This window comes from Nannospalax galili, unplaced genomic scaffold, assembly GCF_000622305.1.
Source record: "Nannospalax galili isolate Female #2095 unplaced genomic scaffold, S.galili_v1.0 scaffold1488, whole genome shotgun sequence".
Lineage (NCBI taxonomy): Eukaryota > Metazoa > Chordata > Mammalia > Rodentia > Spalacidae > Nannospalax > Nannospalax galili.
Genome location: NW_008358859.1, coordinates 2,343,995 through 2,369,156, shown reverse-complemented (window position 1 = coordinate 2,369,156; position 25,162 = coordinate 2,343,995). Strand labels below are relative to the sequence as shown.

At 46.5% G+C, this 25,162-nt stretch overlaps 2 protein-coding genes and 1 pseudogene across 2 annotated transcripts in view; 2 read left to right on the top strand and 1 right to left on the bottom strand.

The window, feature by feature from the left end:
- Window positions 1–316: 316 nt before the first annotated feature.
- LOC103725156 lies at window positions 317–589 on the top strand (annotated as a pseudogene).
- Window positions 590–13,941: 13,352 nt separating this feature from the next.
- On the top strand, window positions 13,942–18,630 carry Uts2 (urotensin 2). Its single transcript, XM_008822441.3, has 4 exons — window positions 13,942–14,044; window positions 15,892–16,002; window positions 17,259–17,302; window positions 18,488–18,630. The coding sequence occupies exons 1-4, from the start codon at window positions 13,942–13,944 to the stop codon at window positions 18,599–18,601; spliced, it is 372 nt and encodes a 123-aa protein (XP_008820663.1). The 3' UTR covers window positions 18,602–18,630.
- A 462-nt stretch (window positions 18,631–19,092) lies between these two features.
- Per3 (period circadian regulator 3) overlaps window positions 19,093–25,162 on the bottom strand; it is a 47,721-nt gene continuing 41,651 nt past the window's right edge. Inside the window, 2 exon segments of the mRNA XM_029558300.1 lie at window positions 19,093–21,726; window positions 22,530–22,930. Coding sequence (XP_029414160.1) covers window positions 22,853–22,930 — 78 coding nt within the window. The 3' untranslated portion in view covers window positions 19,093–21,726; window positions 22,530–22,852.

Below are 25,162 nucleotides of genomic sequence, written 5' to 3'. Positions count from 1 at the left end.
GAGCCTTGACTGCTCTTGCAGAGGACCCAGGCTTGATTCCCAGTACCCACATGGCAGTTAGCAACCATCCATAACTCCAGTTCCAGGGGATTCTATACCTTCTGACCTTCGTAGGCACTGCACAACATGGGTGCACTTACATACATGCAGGCAGTACACTCATACACGTAAAATTAGAAAAAAATCTTAAAACGCAAGGGTGGGTGCTGCGATCCCAGTGAACACAGGGGAGGAAGCGTGACTGTGCTAAGGGGCAGGGTGAGAGTGGCTCGGATCTGTCAGAGCCGCTGAGAACGCGACTTGCAGTGGACCGGGACCGGAGGCGAATAATTTTAAAATGACCACACCAAACAAGACACCTCCCGGTGCTGATCCTAAGCAGTTGGAAAGGACTGGAACAGTAAGGGAAATTGGGTCACAAGCTGTTTGGTCACTCTCATCTTGCAAACCAGGGTTTGGAGTGGATCAGTTACAAGATGACAATTTAGAAATGTACTGGCAATCGGATGGCTCCCAGCCTCATTTAGAGAACATCCAACTCTGCAACTTGAATTGGTGGAACCAAGTGGCTGGATTCACGTTCCACTGACAATCAGAAGAAGCCAACTTGTACTTTCATGATACAGATCGCTGTCCTAGCCAATCACCAAAATGGAAGAGACACCCACATGAGACAAAATATATACCCCAGTGGAAGAGAGCTCTGTCAGTAGATATCTTAGATGTACGATTGATTTCATGATATATTGCTCAATAACATGACTTCAAAATGGAACACAAGTTTTATCCTCTCATTGCATATTATTTCAATTTTTATTGAAAAAGTCATGCAGTTTTGTATACATTTAAAAGTATTATTAATTTTGATAAATAACTTTTTGGTAAAAAGAGAAAAAAAACATTAAGGGTAGGCTGGAGAGATGGCTCCATGGTTAAGAGCACTGTTCTTGCAGAGGACTCAGGTTCAATTCCCAGCACCCACATGGTGGTTAACAATTATTCTGTAACTCCAGTTCCAGTGCATCTGACACCTTCTGACCTCTGCAGGCATTGCATGACACTGGTGCACTTACATTCAGGCGTTACACTCATACACGTAAAAAGTTAAAGAGCTGGGCGTGGTGGCACATGCCTGTACTCCCAGCACTTGGGAGGCAGAGGCAGGCAGATCTCTGTGAGTTCAAGTCTAGCCTGGTCTACATAGTGAGTTCCAGGACAGCTGGGGCTACAGGGGGACCCTGCTTCAAAAAAACAAAAGAAAAAAGGGCCCTAATCGAACTGAGGACCCCATCCTCCTGATGTGACCGCACTCTGTTCCTCCTATGGCCTCGAGTACTATCACATTAGGGACTGTGGCTTCAGCACATTCAGGCTATGCTCAGAGCCTCAGGACTCCCAAGTGTTGACACCATAATAGCTCAGCTTAGAGCGCGCTGGAACGTGGCCTGGGCCATCTGTTTGTTGTTACACAGGGTGACAGGAACATGGGCTTCTGACTGGATTGGAGAAGACAGGCTGGGGGCTCCAGGGTCAATTGTGGAGTTTGCTGCCCCCTGAGGACGTCCTTGTTAACTTGGTTCCCTTGTGTCTTCTCAGAACTGAGCGCCGCCTCAGTAAGATGTGGGCAGAGGCAGGAGGGCGGGCAGTCGGGGAGAGGACAGGAAAGAACGACGTGCAATGACACGTAGGAAGATCGCAGTGAGACCCATTATTTTATTTTTTTTATTTTTATTTTATGTGTATGTGTGTATTGCCTGCATGTGGTAAGTGCACCCGTGTGTGCAATGCCCTTGGAGGACAGAAGAGGCTGTCAGATCCCCTGGAACCGGAGTTACAGTTGTTAGCTGCCATGTGGGTGCTGGGATTAGAACCCGGGTCTTCTACAAGAACAACTAGTATTCTTAACCACTGAGCCATCTCTCCAGCCCCGAGACCCATTTATTTTTACGTATACGAGTATATTGCCTGCATGTAAGTGCACCTGTGTTGTGTAGTGCCCAAGGAGGTCAGAAGAGGGCATTGGATCCCCTGGAACTGGAGCTACAGATGGTTGTTAGCCACCATGTGGGTTCCTGGGATTTAAACTTGGGTCCTCTGCAAGAGCAGCTAGTGCTCTTAACTGCTGAGCCATCTCTCCGGCCCTATTTATTTTTAATTTTTTATGTGTATTGCCTGCATGTATGTGTGTCATGCAATGCCTGTGGAGACCAGAAGAGGGCTTCAGCTGGGTGCATGGCAGTGCAGCTCCGTTCAGAGAGGAAGCAGAGACAGGGAGGCCAGCCACATGTGGTACGCATGCTGTGATGCTCTGAAGCATCCAAACATCCACATCAGAGGTAGTTCTTGCCAGCCCTCTCGATGAGCGCTATCAAACCTCCAAAGGCGAACTTTCCCGACATCCTGTAATGTGCTGTGCTTGCTCTAGCTGCTGCAACAAAGCACACAGACTGGATGGGTAAAGCAATAGGATTTCCCACAGTCCTGGAGTCTTGAAGTCCAAGGTCAAGGTGTCCATGGAGCTGGCTCCTTCTGAGGCCTCTGCCCTTGCCTTGTAGGTGGCTGCCTGATCCTCAAGTCCCTGTGTGATCTTCCCTCACAACGTGCGCCTCCAGGGACTGTCTAAAATTCCTTTTATTCAAAGGAAATCCACCGCAATGAATCAGGGCATGTGCTTAGGCCTTCATTTCAACACACCTCCCTCTGACACACTTATCTCTCACCTAGCCATCATAGGGGTCAGGCTTTAATATGAGAATTTCAAAGGGGCACAGCTCAGTCCATGACTTGAACCACCATCTACTATGCTAGGTCTATTCATGTTTTGAGGAGCTCTCCTTTTGTTTTGATAATTTGGATCCATGTAGACTTTTCCCCCTCCCTTCCTCTTCCCTTCCCTTTTGAGACAGGGTCTACTGTCTCCCAGGCTGTCTCTAACTCACAATGTAGCCATGGATGACCGTTGCAGTTTTTTTTTGGCATGTGAGATTGTACTGACCATGATTTGCTGGGGCGTAGGACCCAGCACAGTGGGAGTCCTCAGGAGTGCAGAGCCTGCCACTTGTCCAGGGGACCACGACTGGGGTAGATCTGACCCCACAGCCACCAGGGATGAGCCGCTTCTCAGCCACCTTGTCTCCAACTTCACCTGTTCAAACGGGTCAAGCCCCACTTCTGTGGTGGTCAGGAGCTTGAACTCGGCTCTGCACAGGGCCTGGATCAACTGTTCTTATTCTGCAGCTGAGGATGGGCACGATGGCCTGGCCACTGTGGCCTGGGTCTTCCCAGAGGCACCCCTGGGACAGCCTGGAGATCAGAGACATGGCTATCCATCATCAGAAAACTGTCTCCCAGGTCCCTCTGGGCAGCCCATCCATCAACAAGCTACCACACCAACAGCACCACCAGAGGCCGTCATGTGCAGCCACCGCACACCAGTTTTTACAATTCTTAGTAGCAAGATTTAAAGAAAAAAAAAAGCTGGAGATTGATGGCTCAGTGGCTAAGAGCACTTGGCTGCTTTTACAGGGGACCCAGGTTTGATTCCCAGCACCCACATAGCAGCTAACAACAGTCCATAACTCCAGTTCCAGGGGAATCCGATGCCCTGTTCTGACCTCTGAGGGCATTGCATGACACAGGTGCACTTACTTACGTGCAGGCAATACACTCGTATACATAAAATAAAAATAATAAAATATATTTAAAAACAAAAGACAGTGAGCTACGAGAAAATAGACCAAAATTGTAACCAGAGTTGATTTCTTGTAGGGTTTGCCAGTTGTCATCTTCTGAACTTAATACAGTGTGGTAGTACTCTCCAAGTAAAAAGAGAAATGTAAACAGCATGATCTTTAACATCAGTACTGCAGTTAGCAGCTAGTCCAGGTGTTCAGAGGACAGAAAAGTGCTTGGCTCATCAGATACGCTGGAGGATGGGACTTGAGCTGCTAGACTGTGTTCTAGAGAGGGGTAACCAGAGAAAGGAAAGGTAGGAGGGCCTGTGCTGGTTTACTGGATGAGTTTACTGGTCATCAGGATCATGCCTAACATGCAGGAAATGGCTGTCAGTTTATTACATTAAATGTTTTTAGTTCCTGTCTCTGGACTCAAAGTCTTTGCTCCCATGTACTTAAATTCTGTAGGAAGGAGACCAATGTGATGGTGTGATGCTTACAAGCTCAGCATGGGGAAGTGGAGATGGAAGGATTGCTGAGGGTCACTTGTCAGCCAGCCTAGCAAGAGTGAGCCCCAGGTCAGTGAGATTCTGTCTCCAAAACCAGGTGACTGGGCTCTGAGATGGCTTAGCAGGTGCTTGCTGCCAAGCAGACAACTTGAGTTTGACCCCAGGATCCACATGATGGAAGGAGAGAACTGATTCTGGAAAGTTGTCCTCTGACCTCCACATGCATGCTATGGCATGTACACACCTACACCTTCACATAAGCAAAGTTTGGTTTTTTTTTTTTTTTGGCCTTTTTGAGACAGGGTCTCCCTGTAGTCCTAGCTGTCCTAGAACTCACTATGAAGACCAGGCTAGCCTCCAACTCACAGAGATCTGCCTGCCTGTCTCCCAAGTCCTGGGATTAAAGGCATGTGCCACCATGCCTGGCTTAGGCACAGAGTTTTAAAAGTAATTTAAATCTGGGCTTGGTGGCACATGCCTTTAATCCCAATACTCAGGAGACAGAGGCAGGTGGATCTCTGTGACATTGAGGCCAGTCTGGGATACATAGTAAATTCCAGACCAACAATGACTATAGGGAGACCCTGTTTTAAAAGAAGAAATTTTAAAAGATTCAAATTCAGAAAAAAAGCCAGGTGTGCTGGTGCGTGCCTTTAATCCCAGCACTTGGGAGGCAGAGGTAGGAAGATCCCTGTGAGACAGAGTCTTGTCTGTTCTACACAGTGAACTCCAGGCCAGCTGGGGCTTCAGGGAGACATCCTTTCAAGATGTCGGTGAGAATAATCCAAGAGCCTTCCAAAGTAATACAGGCTATTTCCACAGCCCTTGATTACATCCCAGAATTTTGAAGATAAGACCCGATTGCTGAAAAACATCACATATTCTGAACATAGGACTGTGAGGAATCAAGCAGGAACTGACCAGGAAGCTTCCTCCCTGAAGACTAGCTCTCATAGTACCGGAATGTACTATGCAAGTTGCCAAGGGAGAAAACCAAAGAATGGTCCCACCTAGCTGTAAAACCTACAAATTACACTGGCCAGGTAAATTAACTTGGTTGGTGCAACAATACTTTTGTCTTCGGGGGGTAATCAACAGCCATCTAATTACCAGACTTAAGGTTCACTCTATAGGAAGGAATCCATGCATGGATAGATCTATGGACAGCTTCAATTGTCAACTTGATGCACCTGGGTAGAGGGAGTCTCAACTGAGGAACTGTCGCCATTGGACTGGCCTGTGGCCATGTCTGTGGGGCATTTTCTTGATGGTTGAGTGATGTGGGAGGGTCCAGCCCATTATGGGCGGTGCCACTCCTGGGCAGTGTTATATAAGAAGACAAGCTGATTGGGGCTGGAGAGATGGCTCAGCGGTTAAGAACACTGGCTGTTGCTGAAGACCTGGGTTTGTATCCCAGCACCCACATAGCAGCTAACAACTGTCCCTAACTCCACTTCCAGGGGATCCGACAGCCTCTTCTGTCCTCCGTGGGCATTGCATGATACCGGTGCACTTACCTACATTCAGGCTATACACATATACACATAAAAGTACTAAAAAAAAACGGGCTGAGCAAAGGCCAGGGGATCAAGTCAGTAAGCAGCATCCTCCATGGTCTGTGCTCCAGCTCCTGCCTCCAGGTTCCTGACCCGACTTCCCCCAGTGATGAACTGTGACCTGGGAGATGTAAGATAAATAAGCCCTTTCTTCCCAAGTTGGTTTTGGTCATAATGTTTATCACATCAATAGAAAGCAAAGGAGGACAGCATGGTACTGTAAACATTCCAAATACACACGGCTGGAGAGGTCAGACCTAGGAAAGAACCTACTTCTGTCACTTTCCTAGACCAACCATCATTTCTTACTAACCTTAAATATGTATCTTTATAATCACAGACAAGTGTAACTCTCACTCATCAGAGAAGCTTCTTGCAACAGATGGAGACGATTACAAAGTTCCACCCACAATTAGTCAAACACAGAATAAGCGACTGTGAGGTGCCCAGCCCTAAGTCGTACATCTACAACGCAACTCCATACCTAAGGTCAGGGAGCATTGCAGAGATGGGGCAGAAAAACTGCAAGCCAGAAGGACCTGCGGCGAGTGAATGCAGACCAGACATGATAGGGAAGCTTCGCCCAGGTGGTCTTCACAGCATGGCAGACTGACAAGGTGACATAGTGACAACACCCAGGGACATGCCAGTTTGGATGGGGAACATTTCATGGAGTCTAACCTCAAGATGAAGAGCTACAGGCCACCAACGGATGCTGAAGGAGGGAGACTCAGTTTTCTCTAGGGACTAGCAGCTCCCTGAGAGGTTATCTAATCCCAAGTGAGCAACTCTAAACACATGTGCACACCATCATCACTAAGTGGATTCAGTCCATTATATACATAGATGGATATTTATAAATGTCCATATGTATATGTCACAATAATAATCTAAGAAGGGGACGGGAAATTGTGAGGGAGAGTGGTAGACATGGGAAGAGTTGGAGAAGGACTGGGAGGGCTGGAAATAATATGCAAATACAAATCTCATGTATGAAGTTCTCAGCCCACCACGCCTTGGCCTTCCAGCCTCCGGAGTCATTTGAGAATAAAAGTGTCTGTGGCTCAGTTCCTGGGACTTTGGTAGAGTGGCCTTACAAATCAGACATTAGCCTTGCAATCAAGACTGGCCTGAGGCCTTTCTTGAACCAGGAGAAAGAACGGTGGACTGATCTTGAGCACTTTCTAAGCTTTGGACTCAGGAGGTCTCTTTTGCGTTTGTCTGTGCTCTGTCCAAAGATGCCCTGAGAGTCCTCTGAGTTAGGCTACTGGGAATGAGACCACCAGCAGAGGGAGGCCCAGTGGCCAGCTAATGCCTGTGGGTAGGCAGTGAGGTCATCTCAGATAAAAGCAGTAGGCTTTCCAGTCCATGGCTGACCCTAGAAACATGAGCCTGTAACTGGCTATTACCTGAAGTCATCACACCCATTTTGGGGGATTCCTTGTGCAGTGATAACCAGGCAACACACTTCAGTTGGAAAGAATACACACAGACCCCAAACACTGGGCTACAGAATTTGAAATAAGTCACTCAATAGCGTTAGGTACCTGTGGGATGCAAGGAGTGGGCAGGCAGTTGGGATAATTCGGCCAACAGAGCAGAGATCTCTGCCTGCATCATAACCCTGACAAGCAAAATAAGTAAACAAAACATCATGTGGGCTGTGGGACATAAGATATATTTTAAATGTAAGGTAACAGGGAGGGAAACAGAGGGGCAGGAGATGCCAGCTTGCATATTTAAATAAAGTTTGCCCGTTAAGAATGCAGAGTTGGGAGAGATGACTGAGTGAGCCAAGCGCTTCCTTCTATAAACAGGAGGACTTGAGTTCAGATCCCCAGCACCCATGTAAAAAGCTGGGTGCTGTGATACATGCCTGTTATCCCAGAACTGGGAGGTACCTGTCTCAAAAAATAAGGTGAAGGGGCTGGAGAGATGGCTCAGCAGTTAAAGAACTCACACTGCTCTTCCAGGGGACCCGAGCTCAGTTTCCCACACCCATGTTAGGTGCCTTACAACCACCCATAGCTTCAGTTCTCGGGGGATCTGATGCCTCTGGCCTCTGAGGGCACCTATACTCATGTGAATACTGACCCCCATAATTAAAATTTTTAAATCTTTTTTTAAAAAAAGGTGACTATCAATCAAGACACCTGACATTGACCCCTGGCCTGTACATGGGCACCAGGGGGGCAGGTACCCATGCAAATTTATTGGGTGCTGTGTAGACCGAGCCCTGAGCCAGCTTCTTTTTGCCCCATGAAAAGGGCTCCTTGCTGAAGGTGGGGCATAGGCACCCAGTTATCTGAAATATAAACCTACAATTTCTATAACTTTACTAAGATTTGAGTTTTAATTGTTATAAATTAAAACTTTATCTTCATGCTCAGAAACTATGATTTTGTTTTGTGACAGGGTCTTGCTCTGTAGCTCAGGCTGGCCTCAAACCAGCTTCTCCTTCCCTCATCTCCCAAGGGCTGGGAGTAAAGGTCTGCATCACCACACCCAGCTACTCCTGTTTTAAGAAAGAACCTTGCAGGTAACTGAAGGATGGTACCTCTCAAGGTGGTTGCTGTTCACAGGTGTCCCAGCATAGACATGAAGGCTGAGCGCTTGTGTAAACTTTTCCTGCGGAGATTCAAGCAGGCATGGGATCCCACCACCAGCAGACCAATGATTCCGCCCAAGTTCAACTTGACAGACCAATGAGTTTACTGGGGTTGTTTAGAAAGCATGGGTGAGGGTTACTTACAGGATGATGGGCGACCCCAAAGCCAGCAGCATCCCTGAAAAGACTTGCCCCAGCATGGATGATGACTTCCCCATAGCTGGGTAGATAAAGGCCCCCTTCCGTTAAGCTTCCACAGTTTATATAACTCCCAGGATCAAATGCAGCTGGGGCAGGATTGCATTCAGCTGGCAGGGAGGCGTAGGAGGGAGTGGCTGGAGTCTCAGGTGAGGTCTGATGACCCGAGGGAACATCAAGACTAACTCAAGGGATATGGGTCTCCTGCGAGCAGTCACAGCTCCTCTGGTGATGATGATAATGGCTGCTATGATAGCTATTCTCCAGCAGTACTCTGTGCACATTTACAAGGGGACTATGGTGGCTGAATGGCTGTGGGGGCTGAATGAAAGCTCAGAGCATTTCCGGGACAAGGTGACACTTACTGATAGCCTGTTGAAGGGAAGATGCTAATTTCCTTTGAAGCCTAGGCCTTAATTAGGCCATGCTGTAAAACCTTCACTCATAACTGTCAGGACCCCTGAGTCACCAAGGAAATGACAAACCTGGCAAGCGGCCTCTTGGGGAGGCAGGAGAGTGGCTTCACTGCCTCCCTCCACAACTGTCCTCAAGGGTCACCAAAGACCCCAGTTCTTTCGGCCTGCTCCGTATCTGCTGCCCACACATCACAGCATGAGTGATTTACATGCACACATGCATGCACACAGACTGCACACACACACACACACACACACACACACACACACACACACTTTTCTAAAGATGGTCTCACGTAGCCCAGACTGGCCTCACACTTGCTGTGTGGCCAAGGAACCCTTGAACTTCTGATCCCCCTGCCTTTACTTCCCCAGTGCTGGGATTACAGGTGGGCCATCAGACCTGGTTTATGAGTGCTGGGGATTGAACCCAGGGTTTCACATAAGCACTCTGCCAGCTGAGCTCCATGCCCAGCCTGTAATTTAACATTTTAGGAAAAGAAAAACAATCTCTTTGCCCTGAGACTACTTGCAGTGCCGCAATATTCCCTGCCAATTTTTGTTCACATAGCATGGTTTCACACAGGAGGGCTGTGCCCTGGGTTGCTCTAGACATGGTCCCTCCGCCATCACTTCCTATAGTGTGGCCGTTCTGAAGGCTTCACTAGCCCTTCCAAGAACAGGCCACTCCTCTGCTCTCTTCCTGCACCCTCCACAGTTCACTAACCTTGCAACTGATTCCGCCCCCATCCACGTGGGCCTCTACCTAGACCCTTCCCGTAGGCATCCTCCTGAAACCACAGCTGCCCAATCACCTGGCCGCCTCCTACTCTGTTACCTTGTTCTGCTTCACTTCCCAGTGGTAATTTCCAAGGCATCTTCTCATTCTGTTGTCTGTCCCCTCTAGTTAGAACGTCTGTGAGGAAAGGAAGTTCTTTTATTTTTTCCACTGCTCTTTCTCCTGGGAGGCAAAGCTGGTATCCCACACACGCAGCCGCAGCCGCTACTGCCTACCTTGAACGCTAAATCTCTCAATGTGTCCTACGTGCTGGGAGTTATGTGACATGGAAAAGGCAGAGCAAAGCCAGAGTGATGGGCCGTGCTGGGCTGGGTGGTGGGGAAGGCCCAAGTAGGAGGCGGTAGCAGCACAGAGCTAAGGAGCTGAGCTGTCTTGGGAGGAGCAGCTGGAGCAGGGTCCCCAGGAATAACTGTGTTCAGGGAGCAGCAAAGACTTTGAAATAGCTGAAGTATGCTAGGGGGAGAGAAAAGTTCAAAAAGGTAAAAACAAACCAGGGGGCTGGAGAGATGGCTCGGCAGTAAAGAGCACTGACTGCTCTTGCAGAAGACCCAGGTTCGATTCCCAGCACCCACATGGTGGCTACGAACCATCTTTAACTCCAGTTCCAGAGGAATCTGAAGCCTCTTCTGATCTCCTCGGAACTGCACAACACAGGTGCACTCACATACATGCAGGCAATTCACTCATACACATAAAATAAAAATAATATTAAAAAAAAAAGAAAGAAAAGTAACTAGTATACTACTCTCTCAGGGGACTGGGGTTTAATTCCCAGTACCTGTAACTCCAGCTCCAGGGGAATCTGACACTATTTTCTGGGCTCAGCAGGCACCCGCACACACACACACACACACACACACACACACAGATACACAAACAAACAAACAAACCTGGCTGGGTGTGGTGGCACATGCCTTTAGTCCCAGCACTCAGGAGGCAGAGGCAGGTGGATCTCTGTGAGTTCAAGGCCAGCCTGGTCTACATAGTGAGTGCCAGGCCAGCTAGGGCTACAGGGAAACCTTGTCTCAAAAAGACCAACAAACAAACAAACAAATAAAATCAAACCCTTTTGGGGAGGTGGAGAGATGGCTCAGTGGTTAAGAGCACTCTTGCAGAGGACCCAGGTTCGATTCTCAGCATCCACATGGTGGATATGAACCGTCCTTAACTCCAGTTCCAGAGGAATCCGAAGCCCTCTTCTGAGCTCCGCAGCATTGCACAACACGGGTGCACTCACATACATGCAGACAGTACACTCATACACATAAAATAAAAATAGAATATTTTTCTAAAAAAACTGAAATCAGGAGCCAGTGGGTATTGTTCACGTGTGCTAAAACACACTTGCTGTATTTAGATGCTTGATGTTTCAGCAATGCACATGGCCCCACAGCCATGGCTGTGACTAGCACAGGGACATTCACCGGCTCCAGCACCTAATTTTATTACTAAAGGTCAAGTTTTGTGACTCTCATTTAGACAGAACCACACAGTGCATACTGCAAAGGTGTTAACTGTCAACTTGACAGAATCTAGAATGAACTGGGAGATGGGGCTCTGGGAGATTGACTATATTGAGGTGGGAAGACCTGCCCACTGTGGGTAGCACCATACTGGGCTGGGGTCCTGGACTGTGTGGGAATGGAGAAGGATTCACTGCTCTGTTCCCGACTGTGGATGGGATGTGACCAGCAGCCTGACGATCCTGTCACCCATGAACTGTGGGCCAAAGTCAACACTTCTCCCCTAGGTTGCTTTGTCAGAGGACTGTATCACAGCCACAGGAAAAGAAACTACAGCATACACTTCTCTGGGTCTGGCTTACATTACCCTAAAATTTCTGAAGTTTGTTCTTGAGTTTATAAGCAGTTCTTTGTACCATGCCATAGAAGTCCACTGTGAGACTCCGCAGTTTGTCCATCTATGTGGAAAGACATCTGTTACTTGGTGGCTTGGGAAAGGTATTGGAATTGCCTATCTTTTGAATACAGGCTGGGTATTGTCATTTAATCGAACATCTCTGTATATATAATACTAACACCACATGCAGTATTTCTCATGTGCCTAATAGTGACTTGTATACTTGCCTCTGTGAAGGATTTGTTCAAATTTTTTTTGCCTGGTGTTTTAGATGGGTTGTTGGGCTTACTGGGTTGTGGTTTTTAAAAGTACATCCCAAGGACCAGTGGGACGGCTCAGTGGGTGAGAATGCCTGTCACCAAGTCTGACGACCCGAGTTCAATCCCTGGGACTACATCACGGAAGGAGAGAACCGACTCCAGCAGGTTGCTGTCTCCAAGGTGCAAGTGTGCCGCACATAAACACGCACACATTTGCAAAATAAATACGAGCGTGATACACATACACCAGGGACGGTGTCCTGGCAGGCATGCTTTGCGGCCATTTTCTCAAAAAACTTTGGTTTTCTCAAAGGGCAGATGTTTCTAATTTTGATTTTTATCAGCTTTTTCCATTTATGCTGTACAACATATTTTGGTATGTGTCCATACCACAGACTGGCTAGCCCAAGCTAACTAACCTATGAATTATCTCCCACACTCGAATCATTTTCGTGATAGAAGTACTTTAAACTGTCTGTAGTTTTCAAGTATGTGACACAGTGTTCTTAAGTACGGTCATCATGATGTGCAGGTCTCTTGAACTTTCTCCTCCTGCCTCCAAGTTTTCTTATGTGGCTGACATCCTGAGTTGGTCAAACCCGAGGTTGGGACATAGCCATGCATTTCCCCCACCTAGTGATTCTACAGTAGAGGGTACTGGGTGGCTGGGGTAATAGCTCAGTGGGAGGTGTCTGCTGCACAAGCATGAAGACCTGAATCCAGAGCCCAGACTCGTGTTTGGTCTATGCCTGTACCTCTAGTGTGGGAGGTATAGACAGGCAGAGAGCCCCAAGTACATTACCCTGCTAACCTAGCCACATCAGTGAGTCCCAGGCTCAGGGAAAGATCCTGTCTCAAAAAACAAGGTGGAGGCCGGGCGTGGTGGCGCATGCCTTTAATCCCAGCACTTGGGAGGCAGAGGCAGGCGGATCTCTGTGAGTTCAAGGCCAGCCTGGTCTACATAGTGAGTTCCAGGACAGCTGGGGCTACAGGGAGACCCTGTGTCAAAAAGGCCAAAAAACAAAACGAAACAAAAAAAACAAGGTGGAGAGCGAAAGACAGTGTTAACCTCTGGCCCGCACACGTGCACGTGCACACGCACACATATACACCAAACACACATATTCACATTTAAAAATATGTTTTGAGCAAAGAAGAGGTGAGTGCCGGGCACCGTGGCGCAGCCCTTCAGTCCCAGTGCTTGGCAGGCAGAGGGGCAGGTGGATCTCTATGAGTTTGAGGCCATTCTAGGTCATCCAGGACTACATCAGGAGAACCCATCTCCAAAAACAAACCCTGAGGTGATATGAGGTAGGTCCTACCAGCACCTTTGCTGGGCTGAGCTGAGCCTAGGGAAGCCCCTGCACAGGGTGGACCCAGGCTGGGCAGGGTGGAGATGATCTCCACCACGGGTTCAGGGCATGTCCTTTAGCCCTCCTTGATGACTAAAGTTCTTCCAGCGCTATGGAAATCTCTGCTCTGAAACCTCAAGTGCCTGTGATTTTACTTGAAGCCAAGTACGTGCGCTGGGCTTCGGCTCCGAGCAGTACCTGCTATGTGTTTTAAACTGCTGTTCACTATTTCAAACAACTAGTAGTAAGTTTTAATACAACATGACAACTCATCTATTCACTTGAGAGATTTTTTTTAAAAAGGAAACAACATATTTCACGTCATGCCCTGCATTACTTCTGCTCTGACTAATAAATCCTTGTCCTTCTGTCCTGGCCACATTATGTCTGACCCTTCCTTTCACTTCTGATTTATTATTGAGTTAACTTCTTTTGCCAGATTTATAAACTTCACTGTGCTTTATAGGATACCTGTTTTGTACAGGAGTCAACAATGGAGTAATTTATTGTCTATGAATTGTCACTTTGAAAAATGACATCAATGCAAAGTGATTGCCTTTCAGCCTCGGTAGCCAATAAACTCATTTTGTTTTTTGCAGGGGACACACGAGGTCACAGGATGATGGATAAAATGGGCGATCTCTGGAGCAGAAGGAGCAAGCGGGAGGTTTTCCAGAGCAGAGCCAGGCAGATCTCTTCTCCTCCCACCATGGACAGGCTGGCCTTCTGCTGCCTGATTTTCATAGGATTCCTGAATCCACTTCTGTCTCTTCCGGTCACTGACTCTGGGGAAGCGACTCTTCAGCTCTCAGGTAACTAAGCTTCTATCGGTCCTACATGCCATACCAGGGTAGGAGTGGGGTTCTCACTCAAAGGGTCCTGCTGTATTAACAATCTTGCTTTAAAAAGAGTATGAAGGACTGTGGGTCTTAGATTTAGCAATGGACACGATTTCCTCTTGTGAGCATAGACTCACATGGCTTACTTCATGTCGTAGACATAAAACTTTTGTGGTCAAATTTTTTTTCTGCTTGTAAAAATTGTAAAAAAATTAATTTAAAACATTATCTTCCACTTTTAAATGAATTGGTTTGAATGTGGGGTTGGGCTCTCCAGTTACGTGTTGGCCATGCACCTATTTTGTCATATTGAGTTAAAAGACCCTAACCTAATGTTATATGAAACAGAAAGGCTCAATTAATTAGAGTGACATTCTGGAGCTGGGGACCTCACAGACCTCCGTTCGTTTCCCTTTTCACTTAATGTTGCATCCAAGTCCACATTAAGCTAAAAATGTCAGCTAGAAATTTGTTTCGCCACTACTTCTTAATTCTAGATGGTATTAGGACCCATAAAAACTTAACTGAATTTCACTCTTTAATTCTGGGTACTTTTTATTTTTTACATTTAGTGCATGTGTGTGCATGTGCATATACTCACTCACGAGTGCCAAGGTTCATGTGTAGAGGCCCGAGGACAGCTTGCAGGAGTCGGCGCTCCCCTCTGGCACTGGGTTTCTGGGGGTGGAACTCGGGTTGTTAGGCTTGGTGGCCAGGTGCTGCCATCTCTCCAGACCGGACATTTTCTTCAGTAAATCAGATCTCTTCTAAGTCCTTGCTGTCGTAGTTTCCAGTCGCTAAGCCCCACCAGTGCTCTGATCACTTTGAATGCCAAATATTGTCAATCAGCTGCTTGAGTCTCCGAGTTCACAACTGACACCCGGTTGGTCAAAACCAGGCAGGAGCTCATCCTGTTATTCCCAAACAGCCAATAAACGTTGCAAAAGGAAATCCAGAATAATGCTCAGATGCCAAGGCCATTTAAAAAGTTTACAGTAAAAAGGCTGAAACGAGGGTAGCCTGTCACTCAAATTCCAAACAGGCAGGAGCCTGTGTAGCACTGTCAGAACCTTCTCTCAGGTTTGTTTCTCCATAGATTTCCCTCATGACAAAGTTACACTGCTGCTAGCCTCCTGGCCACACACCTGGCCTGCACTTGTCATACATACCTCACATGCATTTACTACACTAGCACACTTACCACACACCTGGCACACCACACAGATCCGTTACCATGCATACCATACCACACTCCTCACTTGCCATACATACCACATGCACCTCCATCACACATACACACACACACCCCTATACTTTGCACATACCACACACCTCACATGCATTCACACATTCTTCTCCTTACCACGCACACCTCACATACCTTAGGTGTCGATCGCATTCCACGCGGAGAAAGCCACAATGGAGTATCTGAAGCTGAATCTCTACCTTGAAGTGCAGTAAGAGGTACCCTCCTTCCCTATGCCTCTCATCTGGAGACCTCAAAGCCAAAGGCAACAGGCAGCAGTGGACAGATGGGGATGAGGAGGAATCGTACTTTCTGAGCCAAGCTGGTGCTCAGGGCGTTGTGGCTCTGCTCTCCTCCTGATTCAGGGAGGTGGTGGGGTGGCCATACAGGCAGGGAGAACCACGAGCCTCAACAGTAGACTTCAAGCTGGCTGGTGAACTGGACTGCTGTAACTTTGCTTCTTGGCTAAAATACGAGTAGTGGCAAGTCCTCAGTACTCCCCAAAGTCCACAGGGAGCAGAAATGACCAGGTGGAAGTTGGGCTGGGTTACCGGTCTCTATGTCTACTTTGCAGCACTCGAAGAAGATGCTCGTCTGGCTCTGGAGGAGTTAGAGAGGGCCTCCCTCCTGCAGGCACTGCGGCAGGCAGTGGGCACACGGGCAGGCGAAGGCCTCAGGGAGGCAGGTAAAGGCCTTTTCCCTGGCTTATGGGCTGATTGCACTGCTACTGAACGTGCCCCCTTTTGATGCTAAGCTACGTGAAATGGCATTTCCTAACTTCCTTCTTGGCCTGTTCCACCGCCATGTCTGCCCTTCCTCCTCTTGGCAACTGCTTGAGCCCCTGACTCTCCCGGACAGGCACAACTTTCCCTTCCTGTGCACACAGTTTAGGGGAGGCAGGGCCGATTATGCCAGATTCCAATGAGGGCAGATTTAAACCTTTGTGTTCTACTTACTAACATCTTAAGCAAATCATGATTGTATGCACTATACTTTCAGATATTTAATGTATATGAATGCTTGCCTGGATGTATGTACATCATGTGCATGCCTCATGCCCAAGGAGGCCAGAAAAGGGCATTGGATCCCCTGGAACTGGAGAGAGTGATGGTGGTTAGTCACTAGATTGGTGCTGGGAACTGAATCCTGGTAGTCTGCAAGAGCAGCAACTGTGGAGTCCTCTCCAGCCCTCCTAATCAGGTGACAGGAACGATAAAGAGTCCACACTGGGCATCGTGGTGCCCGCCTGGAACCTCAGCACTTAGGCGGCTGAGGCAGGATCACGAATTTGTGGCAAGCCTAGGTTGTGTAAGACAATTGTGTCAAAAACCAAACCAGAACTACGAAAACCCTGCCTCTTAAGGTTACGTTGAAGAATCAATGAAAATAAAAAAGCCAAGTAAAAAGCATAGGAGGTCACAGTGATCAGGGTATGGTGACTCATGCCTATAAGCCCAACACCCAGGAGGCTGAGGCAGGAGGATTGCCATGAGTTCAAGGATGGCCTGAGCTACAGAATGAGACCCTTTCTCAAAAAACAAACCAAAAAAAGTAATTGGAAAAGATAACAGCTTTATTTTCTCATGTTTTCTCACACACTGACACAATGCTCAGAATATTCTGGAACAAGGTAGTTATGTTTTTGACAAACTATGAACAGTTGAGAAAAATACAGAGGCAAGATTCCTTGTCCTCACTCAAGTGCTCCAGCTGGCTTGCTCCAAGGACTGTTTCTAGAGCTGGGGTTAAGGTGGCCTCCATATCTGTCTAGCTTTTACATGGGTTCTGGGGATCCGAACTCTGGCCCTCAAGTTTGCTTGGCAAGAGCTTCATCCACTGAGCCATTGCCCCAGCCCCAGTATCTTCTATTTTGTATGTTTTAAAATAAGTATAAAATACAAACAATAGATCTGCTAAGCTGGTTTCAAAATTGTTTTCCAGATACTAGTACTGATGTTCCTAACCCAAGGGGAAGCTTGAGAAAGGTGAGTGTTTATGAGAAAAGGTGAACTTTCTATACCTAACTTTACAGAATCCCAAATTCATGACCCAAGTCCTTGGTGGGAATTGCACTACAAAATGACTGTTGTTTTAAAGCATCATTTTAACCAGCTTGGAGTCATAGAAAATACGATTTAACAAGAACTTATCAAGTGCCTGTTTGGGGTAAATCATATCAGTTTGTGGAGGATAAAGACGAGGTAAGGTACGGTTCCTGGTCTTGGGTCTGCCCCCATCCCACTGAGCAGCACTGAGACCACTAGGAAGCCGGTGAGAAAACAGACTCTCAGACCCACCAAGACCTTCTAGTCAAACAGATCTTTGGGGCAGTGTTGCATTAGTCCAGTGTGGGCACTGCAATGCACCATGGGAAGGGAAGGATGATGTGCTTTCCCACCCTGGGGTGGAAAGTAAGTAGCAGAGAGCAGAATTTCCAATGAGCTGTGTGTGGTACAAAGGATGTGGCAAGCAATCAGCAGAGGACTTAACCCCTAGAAAACGCCCACTGAGTGCTTCCTGGGGGCCTGGGCCATCTCCTCTGGGATCACTGCCTGTGAGCCAGCTCTGGCCCTCCCCATCCTAGCAGTCCTGCGTACATGACTATAATGAATGTCTGTTACGAAATCACAAGGTCAACACTCCCGGAGCGTTAATCAAGGGTTTTCCAAACGCTCTGACCAGAAGCACCTCTGTTGTGATGCCCATTAGCATTCAGACAGCAGTCACCCTGGGCACTAGAGGTGCAGGTGGGGAGCACAACCTGAAGGCCCCCAGGGCTATGTGTGAGGCCAATGAAAAGCCATCACTCAGATGTTCACATGCTTCTGAATACAAGGACTGACACTAAATGCCTAAAACCACACGAGTCATATCCACCAAATTCTAGAATAGAAAAACTAAACCTCTAGATAAGCCAATTTTAAGACAAAAGGTCTGCTGCAGGGAAGGCAAATGTGGAGACCCTACTACTAGAAGAAACGCATAGGAGTGCGTCAATGGGGTTTAGGGACGCTCAGGACAACCACATCTGAGCAGGACGAGGCTGGCGAGCCCTGGCAGAGCAGCCCAGCAGAGGGAACACAGTGAGTGCTCCTCAGAGGCCTGGGGCACCACAGGATCCTCTTTCTGCAGGACTGAGTTGAGTAAACTGACCTCCCGTTTTGTTTCAGGCTTTCTCTGGACAGGATTCTAACACTGTATTGAGTCGTCTTTTGGCCAGAACCAGAAAACAACGTAAGCAACACGGGGCTGCATCAGAGTGCTTCTGGAAATACTGTATTTGAAGAGAGATGCACATCCATGTGTCTCTCAGAACCACCACCTTAGAAAACTAAAATGAAATGCCTGCCGAGGAACTGGAAAAACGGTCCTCACTCATCCACAGGAAATAAAGCCTCTATATTTCCAAGTATCCTGAGTTAAGTTTATTTACTACTGAAAACCTGTAATTTGTCTTTCCTTCAATTTACCCTTAGAAAATTTCTTGGAAATTTAAAAAGTAGCGCTGGGGTGTAGCTCAAGGGCAGAGAGCCTGCCCGGCTATGTGAGCTCTCTATTGTATCCTGGGCACTGTGAAAAGAGAAAGCCTTAAAGGACATCTGCTAAAGGAGCACGCAGCACACAGCTAGAGGAAGGGAAAATCCAGCCCAAACACTGAGCTCCAAATGATGCAAATAAACTGTATTAGCTGGGAGACCTTCTGACCTCTAAAAATGGCAACGTAAATTGCTACTTTTTTGGACAGGGTCTCATGTATCCCCTGCAGGCCTTGAACTCTTGATTCTCCTGTGTCCACTCCCTGAGTGCTAGGATTCTGGGTATGTGCCACCACGTCCAGTTCATGAGGATTGAACCCTGAGTTTCCCGCATTCAAGGCAGGCACTCTGCCAAGTTGCTACTTTTCATGAAAGTAGTATCTTGGCTTGAAAAGATCTCCAAAGTAAAGGCACTTGGAGGTGAAGGCATGGGACAATATGAACTCTGTTTCCATGTAGAGGTGTGTGTGTATATGAACTTAGATGCATGTATGCTCTTGGCCGGACACAGTACTCAACACCTAAACATTTCCCTCTTCTGTAACCCAGACTTTGCTCTCACCCTTTGTGAGCTTAGTGCCATAGCGGACTTCGCTCAAGGGAAACACCTCTGTGCTCTTAGAGTGAGGCACGTGCTAAGACTGTGGAATGGAGCAGGCAGGTTATTAGTCTTCAGGCTCCACAGCTGTGTAAATACATCAGCGTTCCATTATGCACGTGTTCCCACTGCTAATATCAAAGGGACGGACCAACAGTTTCTGGCAGAGTATAGTATCAAGATCCATACCAGGTTTAGTGGTTTTAGGAGAGTAGCTTATGACAGATTACTAGGTTCAGATCCTTCAACAAATCACACCCTCTGAGTCCTTCAACAAAACACACCCTCTGCCTTACCAGCTTCTCTGTAAAGTGAGAATAGCAAGCCTTGTTCTAGGGCAATTGTGAGGATGACGCGAGACACATTTTGCAAAGAACTCGGACAGGCCGTGCCAGGCCACGCCGTAAACACTGAGCTTTCTGCCTTCTCCCTATTGTCATTACAGAAAGGTAAATGATTCAAAGGGCATTAAATTTAAAGGCCTTGCTGGCTTCAGGATCCTGTTTTTATTTTAATGTCTAGATTTTGTTGCTGCCAGGTAATAGGCTTTGTAAAGTACAAGCTGACTCTACAGAAGCTAAGAATAATTTTGATAATTGAATTTTACTATATTTGCATTATGTATTATATATTAGATGCTAAATTGTTAACAGTATTATACATATAGATAAATATATACATATATACACAAATACTCAGGACCTAATGAGTTCTTCACAGTGCTGAAGTGAGGCTAGAACACATAAGTAGAAGGTGCCTCTCTCTTCCACACCACAGAACGGAGACACACTTACAATGAAGGCAGTGTTGAGGGCGCGATGCTGACCCAGTGTGGAGACCATCAACAGATCACAGCCAGCAGTTCTGAGATCCGACACATTCAAAGGCTTGCTCACACAAAGCAAGAGCATGTCTCCACATTTACATGTACACTGTTTATTGTTTTTACTTAAAAAGACACTCAATTAAAACTTAACAGCCATTAAAAACAAGCAAATTCAGTTAATTGTAAATTCACCTTGTGATCATGATGTGCCGTTTAATGTTTAATTCCACTCATACAACATCGTGTTTTGATAAATTTTGACTTCTGACTCAAGAAAATAAAGCTTTTTGGGAAATATTCATGTAAATGTTGAAATCTAGAATATACACTTCCATTACCAATTCTATAGTCATTAATACAAAAATAAGTTTCCCCTGGGTGAGGCCCCTGGCGGGGGGTGGCAGTAATCTGTGCTGGGCCCTGCCATCCTCAGCAGCAGGAAGAGTCCACTCAATGGCATTCCTGATGAGGCTGAGACTTGATAAAGGGCTTTACAGATCAGTCTACCGCAAGCACCAGTTTCAAACCAAGCCTGGCACGATCCACACACCCATAAGATGTGTACTAAGGCAAAAGGATGTGTAATTAAAGATGAAACAAATACCCCGGACAGCAGCAAGGGCCTCTAGTGCCAGAGAGCATAAAGTTGAAATACTCATACACAAATGCAGAATGACTCTGGCAGCTCCAAACATCACTTTCGACTTATACAACCTAATGACTTTACTCCTGAAGAAGGTCAACTTGACTAACACAAAAGGTCTCAGAAATCATTTAACTTCCAGGACGGAGAGAATTCTCTACTCATACAAGAACATTTGTGTGGAACTACTTAATATTAAAAACTCAAAGACATATCATAGGCAGAATTTATAAATGTTTTTGACACCTTAAGGTAGGAGTGCCATCCAGGAAAACCATTACTTTAGAAAGGAAGTCTGAGTCAGACGTCTGGGGTTGGAGCATCAGGCTCTGCAGTCATCACAAACAAATTCTCCTGACCAGATGACAGCGTATTTATAAAAAGCTATAAAATGTCAAAGGAGAAAGAGGTGTTTGCCTAAAACAAAACCAAACAAAACAACAAAGAAAAACAAGTTATATTGCTGCAAGTTACACAAGTTGGAAGGTTCCTGCGACTTTCCTTTTCTAGATCCTTCCCCTGACCTGCGTGGATGAGTTTCACAGCTACCCAGTTTGAGAAGGGATCATGACCTTCTCTAAGTTCAAGCACCAGATAATGAGTGTGAGGTGAACAATTACACTCACTTGAGACATAACTGCAAGTGGCCTGGAGGGTCCCTTATGGGACTCTGCAGTACCCTAAGGCTAGGGTCACCCAGCTCCCCTGGTGTGCATTTCTCACTGTGCTGCCCCCAAGCACTCACCCTGTTCAAAGGCAAACAAAAGGCAGTGCCAGACAGACCTCTGGTCAGCATGGAGGGACCTCTTTGTGTAAATTCAGTGAAAAGGAAAAGTCAACTGTTAGTTTGGTGAGCATGAGCATCTGAACACTAAGCCTAAAGAATACTACGAACTCACAAAGTTTTTTAAAACTTACCACATTACTTTAAAACAAACCAACAAAAAAACCCTTAAAATACTATATACATAATTTTATTTATTTATTTTTTTGATCTTTTTGAGACAGGGTCTCCCTGTAGCCCCAACTGGCCTGGAACTAGCTTTGTTGATCCGGCTGGCCTTGAACGCAGAGTTCCACCAGTCTCTGCGTCCTGAGAGCTGGGATTAAAGGCGTGAGCCACCATACCCGGCAAGGAGCTCTTTTAACATTAAACATGCAAAGCTTAATTCAAGTTCTCCAAAGAGTAAGCCCCTTTTAAATGGATACATTTCTAAGAAAAGACATTCGGAACTTCAGTGAAAGGCAGAATTTCAGCAGAAATCGCAGTGAAATGCATGTACAAGGACAAGGGTGGAAACTCAACCACAGAAACAGCGTTGCAAGATTCATTAATGGACAATGCACTCTAATGTTTGGTGAGAAAACAGGAATGTCTCATTTTAACATGAAGGGAAGCATCATGTTGCACAACGCAAGATCAATGTGCTAAATTAAGGAAATCACATGAGAGGTACAAGACCCACAGACAGAACTGCTTCAAGTGCTCCAAGTCTTCCAATGGAAAACGATGTATGTGACACCACAAAAACAAACGATATTAAGGTTTGGAGCTTGTTACTTATTCCTTCTGTGTGACTTCTGACACCAAGTTCTGTTAGACACCTACCTCTTCAGAGGCAATCCAATGTCTTCAGATGACAGCTAAACTAGAATAGGCATCACACTGGCAGTTTTGATGTGTCAGGAAAGAGAAGAAGCTATGTACAAGCTGCGGAGGATGATGTCTATTCAGCCACCAGGAGGAAGGGCTGGTAGAGTGCTGGTCAAATGGACGCAAGGCCCTGGGTTTGCTCCCCGGCGCTGCCGAGAAGACAAAACAAAAGCAGGAAGGGACGATCTCAATGTTGGTGACTGCCGACATGTAAGAGGTACGCAGAAGTTTCTGTGTCCCACATGACCTGGTAGGGGTGTGAAGGGACATCGTCACAGTTACTCAACTGATGTATTCACTTCGTGGGACTCTGCAGTATCGTCAGCTGAACATGTGTCTTCACAGGCTACACAGCTCTCCAAAGAGAACAAAGGCAAGTGCGTTATTTGATGTTAACGTCTACTGAAGAGCCTGAAAATAAGAAAAAAGCCAAGCAACGTATTTCTAACGCCCCAATTTATCCCTGTCTGGACATGTACATCACAGTTCATTCCCATTATCCCTGTCTGGACAGTATATTACAGTTCATTCTCATTAGACTGTTTCTTCTGCTTGCTGGGGGCCTGTTCTTCACGTATTATTCTACTAAAACCAGAACAAGGGGCTCAGCTGTTAAGAGCACGTACAGGTCTGCAGAGGACCCAGGCTGGGTTCCCAGCACCCACATGATAGCTAACAACCATCGGTAACTCCATTCTGGGGAATCTGATGCCCTCTTCTGACCTCCAAGAGTACTGAATACACAGATACACTTACATATATGTAAGCAAAACACTCATACGCATAAATAAAAAATTTTAAATGTCTATAAAACAAAAATAAATATTGGATCAAGTGTGGGTGCATACAACCTTTAATCCTTAGCACTCAGGAGACAGATGACGGCAGACCTCTGGAGTTCAAGGTCAGCCTGGTCTACGATAGCAAGTTCTAGGCCAGCTAGGGCTACACAGTGGGACTGTCTCAAAAACCCCCCTCAAAACAAAACAAATACCCAACAACAACAAAAAATCCAGAGGAAACTTCCAGTACTTGGGAGGCTAAGGTAGGTGGATTGCTACATGGTGAGTTCTAGGTCAGTCTGAGCTAAAATATGAGACCCTGTCCCATACAAACAAGCAAACACACAAATAGATAAAAATGAAAACCCAGAAACACAACATTAAAAAATAGACACTTATGGTGACCAGCACAGCACCTACTTGAGAAGACCCGACCCAACCTTTCTCAAATGGCAGCACTCGTTCTCTCTCTGAAAACAGGAGGCCAGGGGTCTGTCTCTCATCTAGGCAACTGTATGGACAGAAGAGCTTAACTGACAGTTTGGGAACTCAAGTCTATGTGAGGGTTTGGAGGGCAAATGGCGGTCAGTTAAGGGCGGTCTCAGCTTGTCACACAGTAACAGGCCAGGGCAGGCAGCCACACATGTACTCCTGCAGCAGATGGCACACAGCACATGGGTACCAGGCTGGGCCACAGAGAGCCCGTCCTCTGAACACTGGAGATCTGCGCTCTATTGTGGGCTACTTCTGCTCTTGGCCATGAGGACCCAGGGGTGCAGTGCTGCTGAGAAGCTCTAGCTGAAGCAACTTCCAGGTGATTAAAAAGGCTGACACCCTACTTTTTTCTTTCTCTTTTGGGGAATAAAGTATAGGACACTCAAAAGCAGCTACATACATGACAAAATGTGGAAAATTCACCATGCCTATCTAGGGAAAGGTACAGACATACAGATACACAATCCTACCCACATACAAGGGATTCTCACTAAGATTATCAGGTGTCTTATCAGAAACTCTGGAATTCAGAAGTCAGTGAGATGATACATTCAAAAAGCTTAAAGAAAAAAAATCAGGGCTGGAGAGATGGCTCAGTGGTTAAGAGCACTGGCTGTTCTTGCAGAGGACCTGGGTTTGATTCCCAGCACCCATATGGTAGCTAACAACCAGTTCCAGGGGATCTGACGCCCTCTTCTGACCTCCGAGGGCACTGCACGACACAGGTGCACTTACACACATGCAGGCAATACACTCATACACATAACATTAAAATAATAAAATATTTTTTAAAAAGAAAAAAATCTCTCAACCAAGAATTCTTTATCTGGCAAAAGTCCTTTAACAGTGAGGGAGAAATGAGACATTTCAAGAAAACAAAAGCTAAGGGGGCTTCATCTCCCTAGACCTGTGGACCAAGCAATGCTGATGGGAACACCACAGGCTGATCTGGGAGATGGAAGCAATACCATGAGGCCAGAGGGGGACACAGGTCTCAGAACCGCTGATGCAGAGGTGATTACCGAAGAGTTGAAATGTAACTCCAGATTTTGTTTTTACATGATTTAGGGATTAATATAAAGAAAATCACTGCCTAAAAGCTTATCTTAGAACTTGGTTTGCAATTCCGGGCCATTTTCCATACAATTTAGGAGACTGATACATAAACAGCCAGATTATATGTCTGGATTCTCAATGTACCAGTAATGGAAAGGAAATGGCATGGAGCTTCACAGAAGCTGCTAGCAATGGATGCTTCCTCCTGTGCATCTTTCTTATACCTTGAAGTCTTTGTGATCATGGACGTGTATT